Source organism: Necator americanus, chromosome II, assembly GCF_031761385.1.
Source record: "Necator americanus strain Aroian chromosome II, whole genome shotgun sequence".
Lineage (NCBI taxonomy): Eukaryota > Metazoa > Nematoda > Chromadorea > Rhabditida > Ancylostomatidae > Necator > Necator americanus.
In genome coordinates this window covers 39815759-39841977 of record NC_087372.1, presented here as the reverse complement: position 1 = coordinate 39841977, position 26219 = coordinate 39815759, and the positions used below count along the sequence as shown (strand labels likewise).

The 26219-nt window shown below is 35.6% G+C and overlaps 1 protein-coding gene across 1 annotated transcript in view; it reads right to left on the bottom strand.

The window, feature by feature from the left end:
• The window catches only part of RB195_020851 (uncharacterized protein), a gene marked incomplete at both ends in the record, with an annotated part of 44468 nt that extends 18811 nt beyond the window's left edge, over nt 1–25657 (bottom strand). Inside the window, one exon of the mRNA XM_064189359.1 lies at nt 25624–25657. Within this exon, the coding sequence (XP_064045240.1) occupies nt 25624–25657 (34 nt within the window). The remainder of the gene's footprint in view (nt 1–25623) is intronic.
• Nucleotides 25658–26219: the final 562 nt, after the last annotated feature.

Here is a 26219-nt window from a genome sequence, read left to right as displayed (position 1 = left end):
ACCTGAATGGGGCCATGCTCGCTTTCGCAATCTACAGCCGAACTCCACGTTTTCCCTGGGGGTTTCCGTAAGACGTCAATTTTGTGATATGCTGCCTTTAAGCAAAACAGTTGTCTTCTTGGAATTCCTTTTTGAAAACAACACAAATAGCCGTCTTTTTTGTTGGAATTTCACAAAAACGAAGAAATTCGCTTTATGAATAGGTTTGATATTATGGAATGGAGTTCACAAAATTCACAAAAAACTATTCTTTGTATGGAAGTGAACAAGGAAAGAAATATACACTGGGAACATTAAGAGACCAAGAAAGGTAGAAAAAATGAAATGCGAGTTTATGGATTGTGTGCATTGCAACCCGCAAGGAATGCTTCTGGAATAAAAAGGCAGAAATTTTGAAAACTACTTCTTTCTTCCAAGGATTCACTACCTATCTCCTTCTACATATGTTCATGCAATAAGAAATAAACTAAAATAAAGTTAGGGGATTTGATTGAGGGGCTAACTATAGAAAAAAATATTGCACAAAAAAAACTTTAATTTTCGAATTGCATGTAAATGCAGTTCTGAAACAAAAAGGTTAAGTACGAAAAAAAAGCAGAAGTTGCGCCCAAATCCGGAATTAACTAGGAATGGAAAGAAATTTCCACAAAAAATCAGACAAGAACCATGTGAGCTCAAGTAGTGCTTTTAAGTAGATGACTGTGGGATTGCAAACACTTTTCCCCAAGAGGAACAGAATTAATGCAAAATAAAAATTACGGAAAAATAGGGGATGGCCTGCGAATGGAAATTCTCGGTGAAATTTTCAAAAAATTCCCCGACACATTTCTATAGATTGGAGAAGATTTTTATTGCATTTATATTTTATTTATATTATTTTATTGTTTATTTTTATTTATATTTTTTTATTGCATCATGAGATCCACCTAGAAATCTGGAAGTGGAACAGAAGAGTGGAGTTTCTGAAGCAATTTCATGGCTCATTTCACGGTGCCTGAGCGGATGTACCGGCTGAATAGAATGTTTAAAAGAAAACGTTATTAGCAGGCGGAAAACTACGCAGAAATACCGAGAATCGAGAATATCCGTATCCAGAATCTTCCTACGTAGAAAATATTCTTTCTTTCAAGTAATATCCAGAAAAAAAGCATTTTGACTCCAATTCTTTTCATCCTTCGCCAACAACTTTTTTCCTGTGAAAAAAAAGTCGAATACTTGATGTAATTACTATGCTACCGCACACAGCGACAAGATCATTTGGATGAAATGTGAGATCAAAGTCGCTATGTAAACAGCCATTTAATTTTAGTAAATAATTTTTGAATTGATTCAAAAGGAAAAACGAGAATATGTACATAGAATTCTTAAATTGATGGACTTTGTCAAATAACAAAAAAAAAAACCGGTTCGGGGAACAAATCAAGCATAATTTGTATCTTATTGAATTTAGATCTTATTTTAGAAATAATTTAGATGAAATATGTATGTGACGGATGCGTTATTTAACTAGCTATTTAATTTTATTGAATAATTTTGAATTGATTCAAAAAGAATTCAAAGAATAAGTACAAGTCTAAAATTAGTTTAAATATTATCAAATAAGAGAAAAAAATTAGTGCAAACAGGGAAGAGTCAAGAATAATTTGTAAGCTTGGACCTAATTCTGGAAGTGCATGAGCAGAAATTACTCCACTCCAGTCCTATTAAAGGATAAAATTCTTCGAAATGCTTTTGAAGAATTCAATTCATGACTGTTTTTTTCCTCAATCTTATTTTTTAACATATCTGCTTAAATTTCATTTCCTTATCAAGCGTTTTCTCATGAACGTGTGATTGCTAGCAATCACAGATGTAAAAAACATAAGGAATAATTCATGGAATCAGTTAGGTGACTCAGATTAGGACGCCACCTTTCTTTAGGTGATTTAATTTAAAGACACCTCCAACTCAAACTACTTCTTCACCTAAAATTCAGAGCCGTCTCAATTCGTGGACGAGTGGAAATTCATGAATTAAGCACAAGTGAAAAAAAATTCAAAAGATTGGTGAAAACAAATTTTGTAAAGGGCGTCTGATAGTTCCACGGAAATATTTCAAATGCGGGTGAGACTTGCAGAAAAAAAAATAAAAGAAAAAAATACTGCGTTACTGTCATAACTTGCTCATGTATTTATGTGTGATATATAAAATAATAAAATATAAATAATGTAATAATGTATAAAGGAACGTCTAGAAGTTTGAAAGCAAAAAAAAATTAGTATTGAACAGAGAAAGAGATTCATCCCCAATCATTATTTGTTAGCTTATAAAGAGCATTAGACACCTACGCCACGCTAAGCTGTTGATCCTTTAATTCAGTGATTCATCAGGTTTTTTTTTTAATTCACTGAGATCTTGTACAGAAAAAGATTAGCCCCAAGGCTGTATATCCTTATTAATGCATTCGAAAAATGTCTTTCTATCAAACACGCATAATTAACTTCAGGAAGAAGAACCTAAAAAGAAGAACCTAAAAAAGAGAACCACATTAAAAGCGGCTTGAGAATTTATTTGATGCTGTTCAGAAGGAGAAACAGGGGAATGAAACGAAATCAGAGGAATGAGCAACATATCGTTATCGTCAAATTCTGGAAAATGGGGCCTGCACTTCCAGCTATTTTCAAGTTTTCAAATGTATTCGTTTATTTTGGAAGTGTTCACCGCTTTGTGATCTGTTGTTGTTATCCAGGTAATGGTCGAAAAATGCTCTGTGAATAAATGGGCGGCGACCAGACCAGGCCGATGAGCAGATTTTTCCATCGTAGCTTAGGGTGTGTTGACGTTGTGTTGGAAATAATGATCGAAAAGCGCGTGGAGGTGATGTTAGAAAATTTCTGATAATAGTAAACAATTACTCGGAGAAAAAAAGAAAAAAAAGAGGATAAGATTAGTAGAGGGCAGGAGTAGCGCTGTCCGTGCTGCGAGATTCTGCTGTGAGTGCGTGAACGTTCGTTCATTCGATGGTTCAAATCCACTCAGCGGCAACTAAGCCGCCCATCCTTCTCGGATCAACAAGTTGGCATCAGTGGCTTCTCCGGGAGGAAGAAAACACTGACGTGACTTATCGGGCACCCCCCGCAAGTCACTGTATAGGGTAAACGTTACGGGTTTGTAAATCTCAAACGATTCTTACTGTCGTCGACGACGAAGTGAAGGCGTTGGTGCATCCTAAGCGGATTCGACTAACGCTAGACACTTTATTGCCTATTTTTTACGATTATAAAAACATGAAAAATATAATAAATAAATAAAATAATATATAATATGAGTCGCAAATGAAGCTGAAAAAAAACAACAATAAAGGAAAATAACACTCGTCGCAAGATAAAGTTCCACCAACTTATACAAGCAACAGTTGGAAGGTATCAAAGATTATCATCCACAAAAACATAAACATTGATGTGAAAGTGGCTGTTATTAAATTGATTAATCATCTGAGAAAATTCCAAGATTATTTTCTACTATTTCCGGATTTCAGCGATGATTTTCGTTCAATTGTTACACGAAAATTAGAGATAACAAAGAACTGACCAGAAGCAGAAAGAAGCGGAAAGAATTTTTAAAGTATTTAAGCACTTCATGATTTGTAAGGAAAAAAAAACAATTCAATTTTTCCCACGATTTCTTAGAAAAAAGACTATGTATATGACTGTGTAATATTATAACATTAAGGTGGAGTTCTGAAATTCGAGTTGAAAAAAATTCGAAATTTTGAAAAATTCTGAGCGTTTTTTTCGTTTTATTTCGACGATTAAATCAGCGTAGATAGAATCAATCGATTTAGGTCAAATATGCGCGGTTTTGTCCGATAATTTTTGTTCATTTTGATGGAAATTTCAGGATGTGATGCTTTTCGTGACGTTAAATACGACTCACTAAAGATATCCAGCGAAAATGCTCAAAACTTTTTACTTAACCTAATACAAAACTCTAAAAATTAGTTTTTTTTTTCGTTTGAACATGATGATAGACGGAGATGCAGAGAACACTGGTTAAAATTACCGGAAAATATAAATTTCACGACACGTACCTGAAAAAGCGCATCTATGATGTCAGAGTGCGACAGAAAATAGAACTTTCATAATGTTAGGAAATTAGAAATTTCAGAATTATCTGAAACCTATAAAGATCCTATTTCCCACAGTCATTTTTAATATTAAGGTGGATCCGCAAAAAATCATACTATTATTTCATTATTCTCGTTCAAAACCGAGTTATGATAAAGTTCCCAGTATTTGGAAGCCATTAGGTTGTATTTCTCCTTCCTCGCCTTTTTCCTGCTTCGTTTAATTTCTTGAGAATCGTCTCCGCTTCTTGAATACTTTTCGAAAAGAGAACGATACCGTCCGCGAAACAAAGAGTTCCGTGGGTACCCTCATAGAACACATACACCCCTTTCTTTCCAAATGAATGATTTCATTTTTCTTTGTAATAAAGCCGCGAACAGCTTTGGCGATACAGTATCGCTTTATCGTACCCCCTTTACCCAAAAACGTATAGTTAGGTGCTGTATCGTAGTGATGTAGCAATGGTGGGGAGATTTTTTCTTTTGGCAGTTCTAATCCTTGATCGGCCAGTGCAGAATGTTGTGGTTGCTTTTACGCAGTCGAGGGCTTTTTCGTAGTCGGGGAAGGTTAGGACGAAAGCCAAGCGGTATTTCCAGAAAACCTCTATGAACTTCGACACGGTCTGGATGTGGTCCATGCAGGTGAAGCCCTGACGGAATCCAAGTTGTTCTTGAGGCTGAGCTTCATCCACCGTCCTAGATATCCACGTGAGGATGATCTTAGTGAATACTTTGTATAGTACGCTCAGCAATCATCGGGCGGTAATTCCGAAGATCCTCTCGGCCATCTTTCTTATGTATAGGAAATGCTCGCAAGCTCTTTTACTGTTTTCTGATATTTTATTTCTAAAGATCGGACAACATGGAAGAATTACATGAAGAAAAAGGAGAAAAACATGAAGAGGACGGCCACCGGCCCGAAAAAAAAGGAGTGCCGGTATAAAATAAAGCCAGAGGCCGGCTGGCGGTTCCATACTCTTAATTCCAACCGGTACTTCTGAGGGACTCCATCAGCACGGACGTTCGAACTTGACACAGGAATTGAGGAACAGCAAAGCTTCGGAAAGGACCCCTTTTTGATTAGTTCCATCTCACGTAGAGTCACGCATCTCGCCTTCGTTCACCAAGCTGTTAGCCAACATTTCAACAAGAAGGAACAAAAATGAATATCTTCCAGAAGTTTTCGAAGAATTGAATGATTTTACACATCTGGCAAGACCTTAGCTAATGAAAAATAAGAGTTCTTATCAACGCTGAGTAAATGTATGGTCTTGACGCCACCTTTTTTAGTCTTTTTGGAAATTTATCAGTTTTTTCTGGAATTCTGGAGCATGCTATGAGAGAAAATTCGAGCATGAGGGCAAGCAAGAATGGTGGGCAAATTAATGCGGAGCCATTATGGAGGAAAAAAGAACATCGTGGGTTAGAACGAGGATAATTATCTCAACAAAAAAAATGTAGGAAGAGACGACGCGTGATTGTTAAGTGCTCGATACCAGAATCTCTTTATTATAAAGGGATCTGGTAAGTATCGAGCGGTGAACAATCAAATGTATTCGATATATTCGATATTTGTTTTCGGTAGTATGGTTTCGATAATATTCCTTTTCCGTACTTATTAGGTACGTATGGAATAATTCGTCTAAGAACCAAATTTATAGTTGATGCTATAATTTTCCTACTTCTAGAACTTTCAGGACCAAAAGATTCAATCAGCGCCGCTTTATTATTGCCAAGGTGCTCCTTTACAACTACACGAACCCTTTCTGGGTGAATTTTACTTGACAACTTATTCACGGATCTGACAAGGGTTGGGGAAATTCTGGACAGTTTACTACAACTTCACCCTGAGTAGGTATGATATAAAAAGCTAAGCTTCTACTGAATTTTTAGCGAATTCGAATGTTCCAGAAAAAAAACGAAAAAAACAGAAAACGCCGCTGTCTTATTGAGACTTTCATCTTAAGCCTCCAGTAGCGCGGAATAGCGATAGAAGATAGAATAGTGTTGCAAACAACACGGCGATAATTAACGTACATGATCAGGAATTTCTAGGAAAAAAAAACTCAGGAAAGGGATTAGTATTGAGATCCGTGGGAACGAAAAAAAGTGTTTTTGACGCGAAAAGAGAAAGAGATTAGAGCTCACTCAACAATTCCAGCACGTGGCAAAGATAGCAAAATCATTAATATTGTTTCGAAATAATCTTTCGATTATAAAAAAAAAGCAGGATGATGGCATTTTTTTAAAAATTGGAAAACAACATTTGAAAAAGTTACAAAGGAGTCATTTTGGTGAAAAAAAAAAACTTTTGATGGATTACTTTGATGGCGTTTCTAACACATTCTCAAGGAACAAGACCAGAGATCGATCCCCCTGAAGTAAATGATAATTTTCTTGTGAAAACTGCTAGGAACCCGGTACAGTAAATCGTGTTCGTTTACGGCAAAGTTCCAGGAATTTCTAGGTGAAAGAGACCAGAGTTATTAGGACATTTTAATAAAAAAAAATAATTTTTTGATAACAGCGCGGATCACCGGCGAACCGTGCAGTCTCCAACGGTTATTTCTCATGATTTCCTAATTTTTTAACGGCAGCACCCCTCGAATCTGACGTGGGGAGGGAACCTACGGGAAAGCCAAGAGATGGAAGTGTATAATGCGGGATTCAGGATGGCTCCGCACATCTCTCCCCTAATCTTCTTAAAACTCGGCGTAGCAGACTTGATTCTTTTTACGACGATTTCAGCTGCAAAGCTCCACGCTCTACCCTTTTGGGACGTGCCGCATCCTTCGGTCCGTGTGGGGTCGAAGATCATTGAGCTGCTGTTCGCTAGCCTATATAAGAAAAACCAATGAAAAGACAGCTGAGGGAGGGACCCTGTATAGAGAGGAACGTTCTAACGTATCTCGTAGGAAACTAAAGCGATTCTCACGCCGTTTTTTACGACGACTTGGGAGAGATGAGCGGAAATTTTTCAGATCCCGCAATCTACAACCCTATCGCACCTTTTCCCGCGGGTTGACTTCATCACGTCATATTCGTGGTATGCTGCCTTTGAGGATTTTCTTCTATACCTCTTAGGTTTGTTATCTTCGAATAACATCACACAGCACCAAATTCGCAAAAAGAAACGTGCTCTCACCAAAACTTTGAACATTTAAAATAGTAGAAGGTAGCAGGAAAACCAGAATTATCTCAATTTTTCCATTTTAAAGAGCAAAAAAAAAAGGTCACCAGGAATAGGTTAGGGATATCACCCAACGAATTTGAGGTGGCACGGATTTCAGGTGGAGTATTCATATACGGGATCGTAGATTAAGAAGAGGTGGGTGATTCCGTCCATTTCTTCCTAATTCCCGTAAAAAAAAAACCGCCCGGAAGATGCGACGCGTGCACAAGGCTGGCGCGCTCCAATCAAACTCATTGTACAAAATATCGCGCAGAACGCTCGAAGCCGTATCTTCCGAGCCGTTTTCTACGGGAATTAGGAAGAAGTAGACGGAATCACCCTCCTCTCCATAATCTACTATACCGTATACGAATACTCCACCTGAAATCCGTACCACCCCAGATTCGTGGGGTGATGCCTTTAATCATCCTTTCCTTGGTGATTCGTGATTTATTTGGGTGAGTGATGTCATATTTTTCCCGAAATGTCCCAAACAAATAAGGTTAGGAAGACTGCCGCGTTGCGACTAACGCGTTTAGGATTGGATTCCACGGCGAAGTGATTTACGACGAAATTCGCACTGTTTTACTTCGGCTTCTGTCGTTCCAGTGGAAGTCACTGCGCTGGGAGGAAAATCAACGGAAAACCGGGAAAGTTTGAAAACTCCTTCCGTGATTCATTTGAAACAGTTCTTTGTTGGAAAAGCAGGAGTACGGTATAAATGTAGAAAACAAACAAAAAAAAAACAAAAGAAATTAATCAGAAGTTGGCGGTTGCAGAGGAAAATAAATTTTCTTCGATATACATCCAGAAGAACCGAAAAATAGAAAGGACTTCGACATTTCTTTGGTTCAAAAGCACCAGACGTGGAATCATGGAGCAGCAAAAATTCTGAATACTAAGCAGGATTAAGTAAGATAGGGGAGATTGCAGCGGAATTGGCGAGGAATTTGGAGCGATAAAGAATGGATTTGATTCGAATTTGAATTTCAAGGATGCCGATATTTTCATGGACCATTTTTTTCTAAGTTTCAGATGGATAATTTTCCTTATTTCTCTAATATCACAATAGAAACAAAAAAACATTATATAGATGTTCATTAAAAGGTGCAATGTGTTTTTTTTTGGTTCGATTACTTAGCTTTTATTATTTTAGCTTTTATTATTTTTTTAGCTTTTATTATTTCAGCTTTTATTACTATTTTTGGTTAGCTTCAGCTAAAGTCATTACAGGGTTACCCCGGTTATTCCTTAAAATTCTTTTACAACTAAAATCAACGAACCGTTAGATCCCAAGAATTTTTAGTCGGAGGAACAAACTCCAATTGGAAGAACGTGACCCAATTTTCTTGCAAAAACATCAAGAAGAAAAAAAAAAAAAGAAGTTCCCAAGAGGTTAGTGGACTTTTTCGCCCACAATGTTTTTTTTTCTACAGTATATTGGCGAAAAGATGCTTATATGCTAGGAAATAAGACTAATTGCGGGAAAGTGATTCTATTCGATAAAAAAAGCAGAAAAATAAAGCAAAAAATAAACAAACAATAAAAATAAGAAAAGCAAAAGAAAAACTTGATGTTCTTCGTGGTGTAATCTTTCCGCGTCAGAATTATTGTCACTACCGCTGATTGTGTAATAGCAAGGTGATCTAGTTTAAGATTTTTCATAGAGCATAATCATCGAAAAGTAATTCTATTCTAGAAAAAAGGCAAAAATGTGTACGGATTAATCATTGAAATTTTCCGAAGACGCTGTTTTTTTAGGATTCAGCATGTGCACCTCGATCACGACGGTATGGTAGGGAGTACATTGACAGATTTTAATTTGAAAAAAAGGCACTGGCCTAACTTAAGAATTGTTTTCCCTCTATGAACATAAAAATGATGTTTCAAACGACGTTAAAGGAAAAGGACAATTTGTCAAAATAATCATGATCTTCGTGTAAAAATTGCATAAAATAAAAATACAAAGATTTATTAAAGCGGTGAAAGTTTATTAAAGTGTAGATAAAAGTGTTAAGAGTGTTGTATTTCGAAAAATAGAGTAAGGCCTGGATCCCACTTTTCCCGGTAGATGTTTTCTTGAAATTACTAGCAAAATTCTTAAAGGCATCACACCACGAATCTGAGGTGGTGCAGATTTCAGGTGGAGTATTCGTATACAGGATGGGAGACTACGGAGAGAGGGGTGATTCCGTCCATTTCTTGCTAATTGCCGTAAAAAACGGCCCAAAAGATGCGGTGCCGCACAAGACTGGCGCGCTCCAATCGAACCTCTTGTACAAAATGGTGCGCCAAAACGAATGAAGCCGTACCTTCCGGACCGTTTTTTTACGGCAATTAGCAAGAAATGGACGGAATCACCCCTCTCTCCGTAGTCTCCCATCCTGTATACGAATACTCTACCTGAAATCTGCACCACCTCAGATTCGTGGGGTGATGCCTTTAAAGTGGCCTGAATCGAAATAAATGGCTGTGCGGAGCTGAAATTTTAACAACTGAGAATAATAAAGGATAAAGTGTCTGGCGTTAATCAATCCGCTTGGGACCCACCACCACGTTCACTTCAATTCAGAATAGTCTGAGGGTCATGAACGTATAACTGGCCTATACAATGACTTGCGGAGGAAGCCGATGTGTCAACTCAGTGTTTTTATCCTCCCAGACAAGTCAGTGGTACCAATTCATCGAGCCCGGATGGATGAAAGGCTTGGTGAGCACTAGGGCGGATTCGAACCTCCAATCGATCGTGCCGGCGCAGCGGTACCTCTCACCGACTGTGCTACACCCATCCCTAAAGATTTTTTGTCGCACTTTTACTCGGTTGTTCTTACGTCATAGAGTTGGAATCACGCTTGTTTTTCAAACCTCGTGATGGTAAATTCTTGCGCAATTTTCATAGTCGGAAGTAGTTTTTCCGCCTTTTCGCCATTTTTCTTTTACATCTGTTTTATGTTTTTCAGCACTCATCGCATCGTTTTTTAGGATGCCATTGAGCGCGATAAATAAATAAACAAATAAATAAAATTCCAAATTACTTCTCAGCATGTGAAAATGATGTTGATCACATAGAATTCCTCCGAATAAATCTGAAATTCGGAACAGAGGTTCTCATTCTTCGTTTTGTTGTTTACTTTGTTTTTTTTACTGGTTAATTTAACCAGAATGACGAAGTGCTGTGTTTTTACGTCTCTCATGAGAAACCTAAAAACACGGCACTTTGTCCCAAAACTATTGGCTCAATTTCATCCCTGAAAAGAACAGCAACATAAAATTTGCAGGAGATTCGACTAAAACTTCCGACTAAAGTCTACTCTTTTTTTCCATTTTTAACGAAAGACCACTAAGTCAGGAGAAGGGAACTCTTCAATTTTTTTTCCGCAAATATTACTTTGAATTACCACTAAAAATAAACAAATAAATTAAGAGTAAATCATTAATAAAATAAAATAAATAATAAAAATAAATAAATAATAATAAATAAAACAAAAAAAAATAAAATGAGACGGGTGTAGTGTAGCGGTTGGAGGTTCCGCTTCCTGCACGATCGATCGGCGGTTCGAATCCGCCCTAGTGCTCACCAGGCCTTTCATCCTTCCGGGGTCGATAAAGTGGTACCAGGCTTGTCTGGGAGTATAAAAACACTGACTTGACCAATTGGCTAGCCCCCGCAAGTCATTGTCCAGGCCAGTTACACGTTCGTAAACCTCAAACGATTCTGAATTGAAGTGAATGTGGGGGCGCATTCAAAGCCGATTGATTAACTCCAGAAACTTTATCTTTTATCCTTCAAATAAAATAAAATAAATAAATTGTACGGCGTTGATCACCATTCAATTTGTTCAGACTCCTTTAAGATCTGTAAACGCCAGAACAGCAAATTGCGTTGGCCGCTAAGGCCAGGTCGATGTTTTTTTTTATCCTCCCATAAATATCTTCTCATACTAATTTTCTGACCTACGAAGGGATTAGAGAGGGATCCTTGGTCGGCTCTGCCGATGCCTCGATCCTCGCTTGACTGCCCCAGTGGCATTTTCCAAGGCGATTATTGTGTGACATTTTCAATCATAGAAATGTTAAGATGAGTGTACGGTGATGACGTGCGACCAGAAAACTGCAAAGAATCCCAGAACGTTGCTGAGTCATTTGCTTTTCTTTTTCTCGGATCAAAATGTTAGGCTTCTCACAACGTAAAAGAATTGAACTGGATTCTTGTTACGTGCACGGATAAAAATTCGAAAAAAAAAACCACAAAAAAAACTAGGGGTCTAGAATTTCAGAGGTGCTAAGAGTTGAAGTTGTGAACGGTTTTCAAACTTAGCATCGCTAGGATCTACCAGTAATACATATGTAATTGTGGCATGCAAAGCATGTATATCGATTTTCCCGAGGTTAAGATCATCAAGTCCAAGAAGCGGCGCTTGTTTATACTCGAGAGTGATATTCCTCGCCCATACTTGGGCCCTAGAGAGCCCCCTGGAGCCCGTTGGATCCAGAGCGCAAGTAGTCAAAAGTAGAAAGAATTTTATACGCTTTAAATCGTAATAACCTAATATTTTGACCTTTCCCTTTTTAACGAATCCATTCGAATTGGAATATTCGAATTCTTCCTAGCTTTTTTTTTTAACGTGGGACACAAACGCATCTACATAGATTTCGAAGGGTTGTACGGATAAACGGCTACATAAGGACTCGTTGCAGTGAAAAAAGATGAAGAATTTTCATTTTTGTGAGTATGGGTGACAAAGTAATAAGTAAGTACCATATTTGCTGGTAGTGGATACTGCACTTAATGTCATTAGGAATCTCTGGAAAAACTGTGAGATCCGTTGCAAAGAGTCATTAACAACACTTTTCTCTCTCTCTGTCGCTACGTGCGAGCGGCCGAAGAAATTTCCCTCACCGATTTATCAACGAGAGCATACGATTGTCAGTATGTGATCACGTTTAACACGGAACCATCAACCTCGTGTCCAACAAATGTTGCTCGGCCCCCAGAAAAATCATGTTGTGAGAAGGAAAAGACGAAAAAGTTGACTGAACGGGACCTTAATCAAAATTTTCGAGAAAAAATTCATTGAATTACCTTTGTAACTGCACTTCACATCAACGCTAATAAATTGTTTGTCTCGAAACTTTTGAATTTTGCACTTGAACGCTTTGATGGAAAAATTGGTTAAAAAAACCTATGTTAGCTAATTAATTGAAAGTAATTTTAAATTTCCAAAAATTTGTATTGTGCATATATTTTCAATTGTTTTCAATTAAAATTTATGAAAGATAATATGAAAACAATTATTCTCGTTTAAAATATAAAATATTAATTTAAATTGTTATATTAAATTTAAAATATAAAATATTAATAATTTACCACAAAATTTGGCGGAAAATGTAGTGAGTTGATCTTCTGATTGATTGGTATTCTTTGAATTTTTTCTAATATGACGCTAATGACGGAATTAAGCGTAAAATATTAATACTTGATGGATAGGAAAAATGGAAAAGTTTCCCAAAAATGTTAATGGAAGTAAACTATATTGTATAATAGTGGTATACTGTAGTGCGGTATTTCCTTTAGTATCCTTAATCTTAATCTTATTTTTTTTCTTAAGCCATTTAATTTGTTAGATAGTAGCAGAATAGAACGGTCCAGAGCGAGTTTAACCTCTTAGCCTCAAGTGACTATAGAACAATGTCGCAGGCCAATTAATGAGAAAAATTTTTAAATTAATGTAATTTTTAACAAACGAGCTATGGGGATTTTTGCAGAAATACGTGAGTTCTCTTCTTATTTTACAAGCGAGTCAAAGACACGTACCCTTAAACATACGTAACTATTACGCTAACCGAACATTAAAAAAGTAGAAAAAATATTTTTTTTCTCTGCTAACCTTTTATAAATCATTGTTTCCATTTTTATGTAGTGGGAAAAATTTTTTTTTTTCAAAAAAGCCTTATGCTTTACGAGAGCGAAAGTTTCGAACAATCCTATTTAGTTCAAAATAATATGATATAAATGATGATGATAATAATAATAATAATAATAATAATAATAATAATAATAATAATAATAATAATGATAATAATAATAATAATAATAATAATAATAATAATAATAATAATATGGAGATGTTTAACTCGAAAGGAGGGTGGTTGCACTTTGAAACGTCTCATTGATTGAGGAGAAAGAAAAAATGAATTAAAACTGCCTGGAACAAGCTGGTGATGGGAACTTGATTACATCCGCCACGGCTCGTTTTTCCAAGAAACACATGTTCAACGGATGCTAGCGACTAACAAATCCCATTATTCACACAAACACTCTCCGATGCTCCAAAGAACTACCAAATTTTCGGATGCGATTAAAAACTTAAGTACTTTAAGTTGAAACTCGATTCCCAACAAAAACCCGTGGCTTACAACCATAAATCATAGATCGGAGACAACTGAGCGACTTAGGCGCTCTGCTATTTTTTTTTTGCGCAGAGAGAAGACGTCTCTTCACTACTCTTCGCTTTTGCATTTTTTTCTTTCCTTTTTCTTCCGACTTTTTTCTTGAATAGAAGTTTTCGCTAAGCAAAGAACAGGACTGCAATCCATCGGGGACCCGAATGAAAAATGACGAGGCAAAACAATTTTTGAGACCCGAAAAAAAGAAAAATGTCCAACAACGGGCACTATTGAACAGGAAACATACGATGATGTGACAAAGGAGGGAAAATCCTTAGCGCCTCAGATCGCAAAGTAATCCAAAATTTCCCTGTAGCAATCCAAGAAATGCTGTTAATAGTTTCGGTATGCAATGGTGACCTGACGAATACAGTATGTAGGGTAGAAAACTGTTCTTGTACGGTACGCACAACACAACTCTATTCATACAGTACACTACTGTTGTACAGTCAGGGAGGAATAGGTCCCAGTGTGTCAGGTCTATGTCAACCTTAGAAAAAGCATGTATTGAGGCAAACAAGTCACGGTGATCCGGTTCAGAATTTTCAGCGTTCGGTGTCAACTGGAATGTTGTATTTCGTAAAACAGACCCCGGCAGGGGGCCCAATTTTTTCCCCTTCAATTTTTTTTCTTGAAATTAGTAGGAAAACCCTTAAAGCGGGCTGAATCCAAATAGATGGCCGTGTGGAGCTGAAATTCTAAACAACTGGGAATAATACATCAAAGTTTTTGCATGTGTATTCGATCTCGGAACGAAGAACGAAAAGATTTTTGGTCGGGTGGAGAAACAAATCAGCATGTAGGAATAAAATAAGGAGGCGAAGTTCGAAAAAATGCAAAAAAAATAAAAGCAGATACAGTCTTCTTTTTCCGGGTACGCACTCAATTTTTGGGAATTTCCATGCGGAAAAAAAACGTTTATATATGGAAAATACTCTCATATTCTAACTTCTAGAGCTGTAATTGTAAAGAAATAATTTTCGTACCTTTAGAGGATCATACATTCGCAAATATATCGACAAAAATGAGAATTAATGCGTTGAATTTGATCACAGCAAAAAAATTTGCAGTTAAAAATACACGGAAGCAGTAAGAGAGCCTTCTCCTTAGTCAACAGCTAATTGTTATTGAAATTTGATCCCGTTAATATTGTGAGCTTAAGAAAGATCGGCTACTCTAATGGAACGCAAAAAAAAAAAACGGAATAATACGTTGTTAAAGGAAGCATCGTTGAATAAATCTCTTTTAGGGGATTTTAAGAATTTCTAAATCTCTACACATATTTCTTCCTTGTAGCTTTGACAATGAAATTTCCAACCGTTAATTATTCGAAGAAAAGAAAAAGTGGATCTTGCGAATCAGCTTAAAGGACAACTTAGGTGAGCCTTTTTGGGACACTAACTAATTTTACCTACCGATTAATTTTTAATTTATTATTTTTTACTATTTATTTTTTTAAATTAATTTTTAAATGTCAAATATATATTACACTATAGTATAATAATGTATTATATAATAATAATGATATTATAGCTTAGTAAAAATATATGTTATAACATGTTTAAAATCGTGATTGACTGAGGAAACGATGAAAACTTGTGAAATTTACCTCACCAAATATAACGTCGTGAGAAGTTGAAGAGTGAAATTCACTTAAAGTGTCACATGAATGAAATGTTTTCCTGTGTGATGAAAAAATCAAATTGAATGAGAAGTTTTCTGAGAGAGACAGAATAAACGCATAATCGAGTAGGACGAAGCAATTTGAGGTATTTTCTTCAGCTTCTAAAATCGTCCTGCAAATTTTCTATGCTTTACTGAAAAAAAAACACTTCTTCCGAACAGATAAGTTATCTAAAGAAAAAAGAATGATAAGATGTGTAGAGGTTTTTTCTTTGAAAAATACACACAAGAAAAAAAAATAAATGAAAAATACGAATATACAAGTGATTTGATTTGTTTCATATGTGACAAATATTAGCATAACTTAAAACCTCGAAATTTTCCAAATCCTCGAATAATTATGGAAATTGTGTAATATATAGAATATATATATATATATATATAATTGTTAATTATACTAACGATGGGCGGGTGTAGCGCAGTCGGCAAGAGGTTCCGCTTCCTGCACAATCCATAGTTTCGGAGGTTCGAATCCGCCCCAGTGCTCACCAAGCCTTTCATCCCTTCGAGGTCGATAAATTGGTACTTGGCAAATTGGCAAAAAAACACTGACTTGACACATCGGCTAGCCCCCCAAGGCATTGTAGAGGCCAGTTACACGTCCGTAGACCTCAAACAATTCTGGATTGAAGTGAACTTGGTGGTGGGTCCCAAGCGGATTCTCTAATGCCAGACAATTGATCCACTTTATCTTTTATATTAACGATACGTGATTTGAATTAATAGTTTGGCTAGTTTTCAGGTTCTGATTACACAGATGGTCCTTTGAGGATTTGAATTCCAGTGAAAATTTAATGAAAAGCAAGAAATATCCAAGAAACAAATTCAGATTGGCAAGAAAAGAGGAGTAGTTTGATGGAGTATGCATGGTATCAGTAATCTCGAGCCATTTTCAGGCTTTGAGAAAGACGGGATTGTCTGGTCAGGAATTGAAATATTTAGAAATAAATTAAGAGCGTCATTTCTTTTCTTTTCTTTTCTTCCTCTTGAAATGAAACTTTGAAGTATATAAATAAATAAAACAAAAATAAATAAATAAAAAGTTAAGCGCCACGGAGCCTTTGAAGATTTCCAACCGTAGAAGAATATGAAACCCACAACGAACGCCTACTCATTTTGAAAACCTTTATCTCTTTTGATTCCGAAAAACGCAGAAAAATAAGCTTATTTCCATGGAAATAATGTATTTCAATATGAATAGATTTTGCTGATGAAAGAAGACAATTGTACTGGATATTATTTCAATCAAGCAACAATTCAATTAAATCAAATTATTTTTCTTTTATTTGATTACTAAATAAATTACTTTTCTTTTATGCGGCCAAAGAATATTTCTACATGATAGTGTTGTGTTTTGGAAAAACCTAATGCAGATAAGCGGACGAAAATATCATCTATTGTGGATAAATCCGCTTAATTATATAGTCGACACTGGATAGGGCAGGTTATGGTAGATTAAGGATTAAGGGAAAGGTGAGGTGAAAAGTTCTGAGCGTTTTCGTCAGATGTCCTTAATGAGTCACATTTGACGATGTACCACTAGATCACATCAGCTCATACTATGCGGGGATTTCAAGATGACATTACGAGAAGAAAAAAATCTCCTTGAAAAATTGAATAAAATCCCGGTCCCGTCGAGATAAGCCGATCAAGCCGAAGTCGAACGATCGCCAGGCCCAAATTAACGGTCAAGAAGGTTTTGCTGTGTGTCCAGATGGGATTGCTGGAAGGAATCCTCAACTATAAGTTTTTCCCAGCAGGCTGAACAGTCAATTTAGACCTCTAATTTCACAAACCGTCCAGAATGCAGTGGAAGTAGTGCATCGACCAGAATCGCCCAGAATTGCTCAATAAGAGAGGTGTGTCCCATCAAGATAACGCCAGGACGGTGCGTTAGAAGCTCCGACAGCTCCGATGGGTGGTACCACATCAACTGTCGCACTTTATTATCACACATGCCCTTTTTTTCAGTGACGTGTTGCAAAATCTGTAATTTTTTTTTGTAATTTTAGCCAATATTTTCTGCGTCGGAGCCTTACCACTTTCGAACAGAAAACCAATTTTTGAGTTTTGTATTAGATGAAGTAAAAAAGTTTTGAGCATTTTTGCTAAGCGTCTTTAGTTAGTTTTATTTATTTGACCATGTGAACATCTTATCATGAAACTGTAACCAAAATAGACAAAAGTTATCGTAAAAAATGGGGCACATTTGATCTAAATCCATAAATCCTAACTACATTAATTTCATCGTCGAAATAAAGCAAAAAGAAACACTCAGAACATTTTAATTCACCTAATATTACAGTCTTTCTGATCTTAAGATCTGATAAGCAGGTCATGTAGCCCGTAAGCACAGGCTATCCAGGCTAAATACAGTAACCAATGCGATAGCAATAGATATAAGTTAGTAGACACTCTAATAGTTTAGACTGCTAGGCTGTAAGTTTGTTTTTCGTTATAGTGACGCCATTTCGGAAGATATAACCACAACTATCACAAAATACTATTAAAAAAACTATAGAAAATACCAAACTATCGCGGAACTTCGGCGAGATAGAACTTCTTACGATGCCCCTCAAGAGTTAAAGGAAGCGGGCGGCGTCCTTTAATTTCCTTTTCTGTCCAGGAACCATACTACATAAGATTCACAGTAGTCGATAGATGGGCCCATTCCATCATTCATTTACTCAGTTTTTTCTTTGTCTTGTGTATTACTCGTATCTTTACTTTTACCTTTTACCCTTACTACTTTTTTAAATGTGTTATGTCATGTCATGACTTTGTGCTTCGTTTGGTTTAATTACCCAAGCTTGAGGTGACGCCACATAAAGGGCTGGTTCTCAGTGTTGGTCAAAGCGAGGGGAAGAAGGCAGCCCGGGGCAATCCTACTTACTCTATCAAACCCCTTTTTACAAACTATTGAAAGAAAACTATTATCTAGCTATTCCTTCACAACAGTTTACGGCCTCATAGTAGGATGAGTGGAGGTGACTCTGGGCGTCGAACTACGATGTACACCGGAGGTTCGTCCTCCGGCAGGGTCTCCCAAACTGAGAAGGAGTTCGACACATCCGACATTCCGACTTCTTGGAATCGGAAGCTTAGCTAAGAATAAACGAGTGCTTAGATTCACCACCAAAAAATAACTAATGATCACGTAATTATTAAAACTAAAGAGTTTTATGAATAACAAATGATCACTTAACTATTAAAACTAAAGAATTTTACGTGGCTGTTATGAAATGCAGAGTACATTTTCATTTACTTGGAATTCCTACTCTAAATGCGATCCACTTAATTATTCTCGCCTACGTTTCCCAGAATAATGGACGATTAGACGGCTCACAAATTCCTTAAAGAAAACATTGCGCTCATTGGATCCAGTGAGAACTACAGACCTACAAAATCGCAGAGAGGTGCATCAGATAGGGCTCAGCTGAGGAAAAATATCCAATCCAATGAATCTAGACAGATGTGTTAAGGAGGACCTGCCCTCTTTGAAGAAGAAAAAACAATTGAACCTTTCCCGTAGCTCCTAATGAGTTCACCATTTTACCAGTCTCCTTTATTCAATTAAATTCAAGGTAATCTTGATCCTATCGAATGAGAGCCTACTGTAGTGCTATGGCAGCCAGGAAAAAAAAATCCAGCATAGAGAAATGGAAGCCCATTTCTGTGAAAGATAACAGACAATTATTGTGAAGAAAGTGTAGCCAATGGAGCAGGGTGTCAGAATCCGCACCATTGACGTTTGAAATTTTTTCAAATCCGAAAAAGTGCACTATGTTCATCGTTTCCGATACACATCTGTTGACAGAAGTGTCTCATTTGACGCTCAGTTTTCATTTTAAAAAAATGGCAGTAAGACAACAGGCGACATTCAGTGGAATGCAAGATGATCGCATTTCCACGGATTTCGACGAAAAGCTCTCTCTCTGACTCCAGGACTTTCTTTAACTTAACAAATTGCAAAAGAAAAGAGAAATATCTCGAGAATTTTCATCCATTGCAGTAACAGTGCTCGGTCTTGTTGGTAGAGGGAATAGTATAAAAAGGATTTAATTGCAAGAATCCTGGATAAACTCAATCAGACAGAAAATTTCAAAAAAAAGAATGCCGAAGTCAAAAATAGAAATTCTAAACAGAGAGCTCAAAATAGAAATTCTAACCAGAAAGATCCAATTAGAAATCCTAACAAGAGAATTCTAATTAGAAAGAGAAATTAACAGGGATGTGGAAATTAAAGGAAGAAAGACGTGCAAGAAATCATTAACAATTTTAACAATTAGGGATTAAAAAAAGTACAATTAACGATCAAAGAGAAGAAAAGTACCAAAGTATAGAAAGATTCCGAAAAAAAAAACGAGAGGACGAATTCACTGTTGACAATACGGTAATTAAAGGTATCACCCCACGAATCTGAGGTGGTACGGATTTCAGGTGGAGTATTCGAATACGGGATAGCAGATTGTAGAGAGGGAGACGATTCCGTTCATTTCTTCCTAATTACCGTAAAAAACGACTCGGAAGATGCGGCGCGTGCATAAGGCTGGCGCGCCCCAATCGATCTCGTTGTGGAAAATAGCGCCCCGGAACGCTCGAAGCCGTATCTTCCGGGCCGTTTTTACGGCAATTAGAAAGAAATGGACGGAATCACCCTGCTCTCCATAATCTACGACCCCGTATACGAATACTCTACCTGAAATCCGTACCACCTCGGATTTGTGGGGTGATGCTTTTAAGGCTCATAACCCTTAGTGATTTTGTGAGAGGCAGGGTAGAGCGAGAAGAGTGAAAGTAACCAATTTTGTGATGGTGAGGAAAATGATGAGCGAGGAGTTTAGGTCAGTAGAGCTATCATTTGAGTTCAGGATCGTTTAACGTTGCCGGAATTTTGTACAAATAGTATCTAATTAGTATTTAATAGTATAATAGTTAATAATAATAATAATAATAATAATAATAATAATAATAATAATAATAATAATAATAATAATAATAGTTTGATAGTAATAGTATTAATAGTATTTAATTTATAAACAGTATTTAATTGAAGAACTTAGACATTTAATGCCTAAAACTTATCATGGATTACTGTTTTAGAACGATCGATGTCATGAATAATTGTAAGAGAAGAAGAATTCTATGTTTTGCTCGAAAGCATCACGCAAGAGAGTGAGGATTGCAAAAGATCCGTGTAATTGATGAAATTTTCCAAAAAAATCTTGGAAAATTAGGGAGTATTTGCAGAAAACTCGAGAGCTCTTGAAATATAACATTGTTTATGCAGCAGTTGAAGAATCGGAAATGTTCTCCACGAGCGAAAATCGAATTGACATCCATTTTTCAAAGATCCAGGAAACAGGGGTAGCAAAAACGAACAACACACGAAATTCTGAACGTTCACTAGGGTTGCGCCTGTCGAGTCTGTTTCTGTCCTCCTTCTAGTCCTGTTCAGTCTAATTTTGATGAAATTTACTTGTACTATTTTATTTATCACTTTGACATTTGATTACTATATTTTTCAAATTTTATTTATTACTATTACTATTTGAGTGTTTTATGAATAAATAAGTTCAGAAATATTTTCGCTTAAAGAGGTTTTTAAAGTTAGAGCAAAATTCCAAAAAATGAAGTATAATTAATAATAAAATGATTAGTAGTATTCAGAAAAAATTAGAAAAAAGTTTTAAAAAAGTGCTACAAAAACAAAGAATAAATATGTGGAAAATGCGAAAAATTTGGACCCATGTATATGTTAAAATCTAAAGATATATGCAGTGGAAGATGTTAGGAATAATTAATAAATATCTTTAAGATTTTAACTAGAGAAGAAAATCTTCCACTACGTAAAACAAAGTAAAACATTCCCCTAGACGCCGGGAAGGAATGGAAACGACCAGATCCTCCGAAAGTGCTAATTTTTAGATTAGAGACATTAGAGACATTAGTCAATTTTTCATTTAGCGTTCGCACTTGAGAGACGGTTCTAGAAGAGGATTTTTTCTTTTAGTAGCTCAAAAAAAATAATAAAATAATAATAAGAAGAATGATATAGAATAAGATGTAAGAAAACTTTGAGAAGCTCAATATTTAGCAAAGGTAAGGTAGAGAAACTACAACCACACGCATGGATTAAAGGCGCAAACTATGGTATGCGCCTTTAAATACGGCAATAAGCTTTATTAAAATGTTTTCCGAAGACAGATACCATGTCCAGAACTGAATGCACTCCAAATACAGTGTCTGAACTTAGGACCAATTATATACCTCTGTATATCTAAGCATAAAATTTAGATTTGGATTTTTAGTATAAAATACAAATTGGTTAAGCCTAAAAACGTTGTTTCGAAATTTTCCGAACAAATTGGAAAAAAAACTATAAAGTATCCCTAGCACATCTTTTTCTTTTCCTTTGGGAGAAGGTACGCCAGCCAACTGCTGTTCAGTGGCAGAAATCATTTCTTCTTGATAGATCCGAAAAGTTAGAGCCAGCAGCTTTACGTTTTGCTCAGGAACATTATTTCTTGTCAAAAATAAACAAGCAAATTTGAGAAAAAATAAGGAAATTTAAAAACTAGGAATCGAACGAATTTTCTAATTTTATTTGAATTTAATTTTAAACTTAATTTTATTTACATACAATTACTGTCTAGAATTAGAATTACAATTAGCACAATTATAATTTTTGAATTTTATTTAAATTTAGTTTTAACTTTAATTTCGCATAGAACTAGAATTTTTGTATTTTATTTTCACTTAATTTTAATTTTGATTTTAATTACAATTAATGCCTGAAAATGAAGTTATCTACACGCGATCAGCGCTGCTACTAATATACTGTAATACTAATACTGCTGTTAATACTTACCTATAATCACCTGCATAATTGCTGAAATTATCCACTAAAGTGAAAAATTCACAAAATAAAAAAAAATCGCGTATCAATGCACGCAACATGAGCCACTGACCAAAGATTTACCTCTTTTTTTCAAACTAAGACACATGTTGTTGCAAAATGCATTCCATTTCTATAATTTTGCAACGATTAGTCTTCAGCTTTGATCTTTTGCTTATTCAAACAAAAAAAAAACAACTGCGTTAATCAGAAGTTTGCATCTGTGATTTTGTGAGAAAAGAGTACATTTTGGAAAAGAAAGTCCAACGTTGCATCTTCTTTCTATTACCACTAATTACTGATTTTTAATAAAAAAAGCAGGGAAATTTTTCAAAAAAATAGGCATTGACGTCAAATGTCAAATTAATGTCGAATAGAGGAATTACAAAGAATTCGCATAACAATTCCTATTCATTATTTTTTTTTCTTACTTTACTGGAATCCGAATGCAAACGTCAAGCATCACAAAAATATCCCTTCATGCGCTTACATCGTGCAAGCGGGGTTACTGTAACGGGAAATTCACAAAAATTTCTCCAAAACATCAAGTGTTGTTGAAATTCAAGACTGCTGTTGTTTTTATTTACTCCGAAGCAGCAGCAAACACGAGTCTAAATATATGTTCTATTTTTTGTTTAAAAATATAGACATTAAAAAGGAAAAAAATCTGGACATTACGGAAAAACGTGCGGGTTCATTAGCAAACAGGCACAACTGGTATTGATCATCATATTATTTCCTAAAAAATATCTGTGGTGGAGTGTAGACCGTTTCCTTAGTAGAAAAAAAAAGAAAAAAAAGAAAAAGAAAAGAAAAAAATGCGAAAAATAATTGCAAGCACGAAAAAAGCTTGGAAAGGGAACAACTTATCATCAAAGAAAATCAACAACTTACTTTCGAACAAATAATCATTTCCCTTCTTTTGGGCCCCTTTTTCTTCATCTATTATTTTTTTTTTTTTTTTTTTTTTTGTTTTTTTTTTTTTATTTTTTTTTTTCACAGGATCCGCCTTCTCAACAACTGGCAAAACAATTCCTTTTTCTCTTAGAAGAGAAATTAGCTTGGAAAAAAAGAACAACGTTAATCATCCAAAGAAAATGCTAAGATCAAGTCACGACATTCCCTTAAATCATTTGCAGAAACAAATAAAAACTGCTGAAGAATTATCGCAAAACGGAACAGTTGCATGTTTCAGGAAAAGTGACATGCCTCATCCTATTCCATCCATACAGATTTGATGCAATATGTACATAACTATCGTTTCCTAGCCGAAATTAAAATTTTTATCTACATCCGTGAAGCTCTAAGTCGCCTTACGGTGTCAGATTATTGGCGAAAAAAATACTCGGCCTTCTCTTCGTAATTTTTTTTTACAATTATAGTGATTTGTCTGAGAAAATTTGAACAAAAGTGCTCACTTCTGATAATTCTAATACCTCTACCTTTTCTAACACTAACTTCTGATGCAAACAGCACTCTGTTGTTCTACGGTAAATTAATCCATAGAAATAGGCTTCGTGAGTTCAAATCTGTATGTAAAAAAATTCGACCGCATGGGACCTTATCGGTCAGGAGTTCAAGTTAATATAATGGCGAATAATCAAATTCTTGCACCGCTTTAAAATACAAAAATTGCGTCTAACTGTCGCCAGTAATTCCAAGCAAAATTTGAAGGAACAAATAAAATGGAACGACTTATGAAAAAAGAAAGAAAATGGATTGAATGAGTTGTGAGAAACCAATGGTAGGTCATATAATGTTATTTCGCTTTATTATCTATCAAAAAGGAAAAAAAAAGCTCTCTGTTTACGTCTTAGAAAAGCATGTATTTATTTTATTTTATTTTATATTTTATTTTATATCATTTAATATTCCTCATCCTTGGTGCAGGTGAAAGAGAAGTGAAGTAAAAGAGTTTATTCCACACTTTATTTTTCATCTTTTTATTCCTCATCCTTGCAAGTGAAGGGTAAAAGAGGAGAAATTCCACTTTGAAATCATTTTTGTGTTTACGTAGGCGGAGTTCCACCTCCGCATAAAAATGTTGGGGTGGAACTCGATGTACTCCACCTACTCTATTTGAATATTAACACAATTTTAATATTTTTAAAAATAGGTGGAGGAGAAGAATGGCAAAATAAATGGATACAGTACTCAACTCCAGTCTTAGAACCGTTTAACATTAATATTTTCAAATCAAGGGGGGAAAAAAACCACTACAGAAACTGGGCAGCTGGAATCATCTGAGGGGGAACAGCAGTGTAATTTACTAATATATAGTCCAGATATAGGCGACTATTAATAACAAACGACTACAGTATTTGTGTAAGAAAAACATGCCCAGCTTCTCCACGTCTATACGTGCGTCTGGCAGTGCAAAATGAAATTATTCGCACAGCTCTGTTGGATTCCTAGCATAGCATGTGTTTTCTCCTCAATAAATACACAAAAACAGGCAATTTAAAAGCAATACGATCTTGTGTGAAGAGTTTGAGACCTAAATTAATTGAGGGTTTTAAAACTTTGGAAAAAAAAGAAAAATGAAATTAAATGCATTCACACAAATTTCTACTGCTCTATCATGTACGATCGTCGTCGACAGGACCCTCGTTAAGACCACATCCTCGAAGAAATCCGGAAAAACATCTAGTTGAGACCTTGTAGAAGTGGGGAAAGCGTATTGTGGGATACCGTACTTCTCAAAAACTCTTTAATTTCTTAATATTCCAGGTAAGATGTAATATTATATTCGAATTATTCAAGCAAAATTTAGGAGTTTCATCAATTTTCAGTTTTTTCCTTGCCGTTCAGAGTTTTTCTTTCAGAATAATAGGAAAAGTACATCCAGCGAACGTTTCAATGTGACCACTATACAGGAAATTCATGCAAAGACTACACCAAAGGTGTCTAAGAAATTTTTTCTTAGGAACTACGGAACCCAAAAAAAAAAATTGTTACACTCGAGAAAAACTTCCAATTATCCGTTAAGTACCTTCGATAAGCATGGCATTACCATTAAACACTTAACTTTTTGAAATTATAGTCATTGATTTTTTCTCCACTTATTCCCTGAAGATTTTTTTTTCAGCCAGAAACAGATCGATGTCTTCATAGATGAAACGATAGAATTTTCTTTCAGTGATGAAGATCCAGATAAGCGTATCTCTAAAGCTTCGTTTAACGTTTAAACGAAGTGAAACCTTCTAACTCTAACGGCACTTCTCTACAACAATTTCAAATTTTTAATGAACAGTGAAAAATTTTCAGTACAGTCATGGAAATGTTCAATAGAAATTACAGATTAAGTATAACACTCACCACGAGCAAGATCTTCCGTAAAATTCCCCTCCATTGTTTTTCTTCACTCGTCACTCTGAAAACGGAATGTAACTTCGCGAAAGCAACATAAACGGGGAACTCGATCAACATTCACCTTTCGAACATTCATATTCAAAATATTTGAGTAGCCTAAGCAATCCATCGAAGCACTTAAATGTTTATATAATCTAATTTTCCAACATCTCGAATTAATTTAATTGTTTGAATGGCAAAAATTCCGAATTTCTCAAGTATGGAAGTTTTTGAAAATCATTCATTTGTATAACAATAGAAGATATAGGGGAAAAGAGGATAAAGTCGCTACTACCCGTACATAGTCGGCACCTAACATATTTTAATTATTATTTATTTATCTATTTATTTAACATTTATCGAAAAATTTGTTTTTTTGTTTTATTATTTTAAGTTTATTTTTATCGCCATTCAGATAAAAGAGGAGAGCATAGCGATAGAGTGCACTAAGCGGACAAGGGCGTTCGTCGCGGCAGACGCTTCGCTCTCACTCTGTAGGACATATTTGACGCCGACTATAAACGAACCAAATAATAGGATAGAAAAGTGCCATAGCGGGGGAG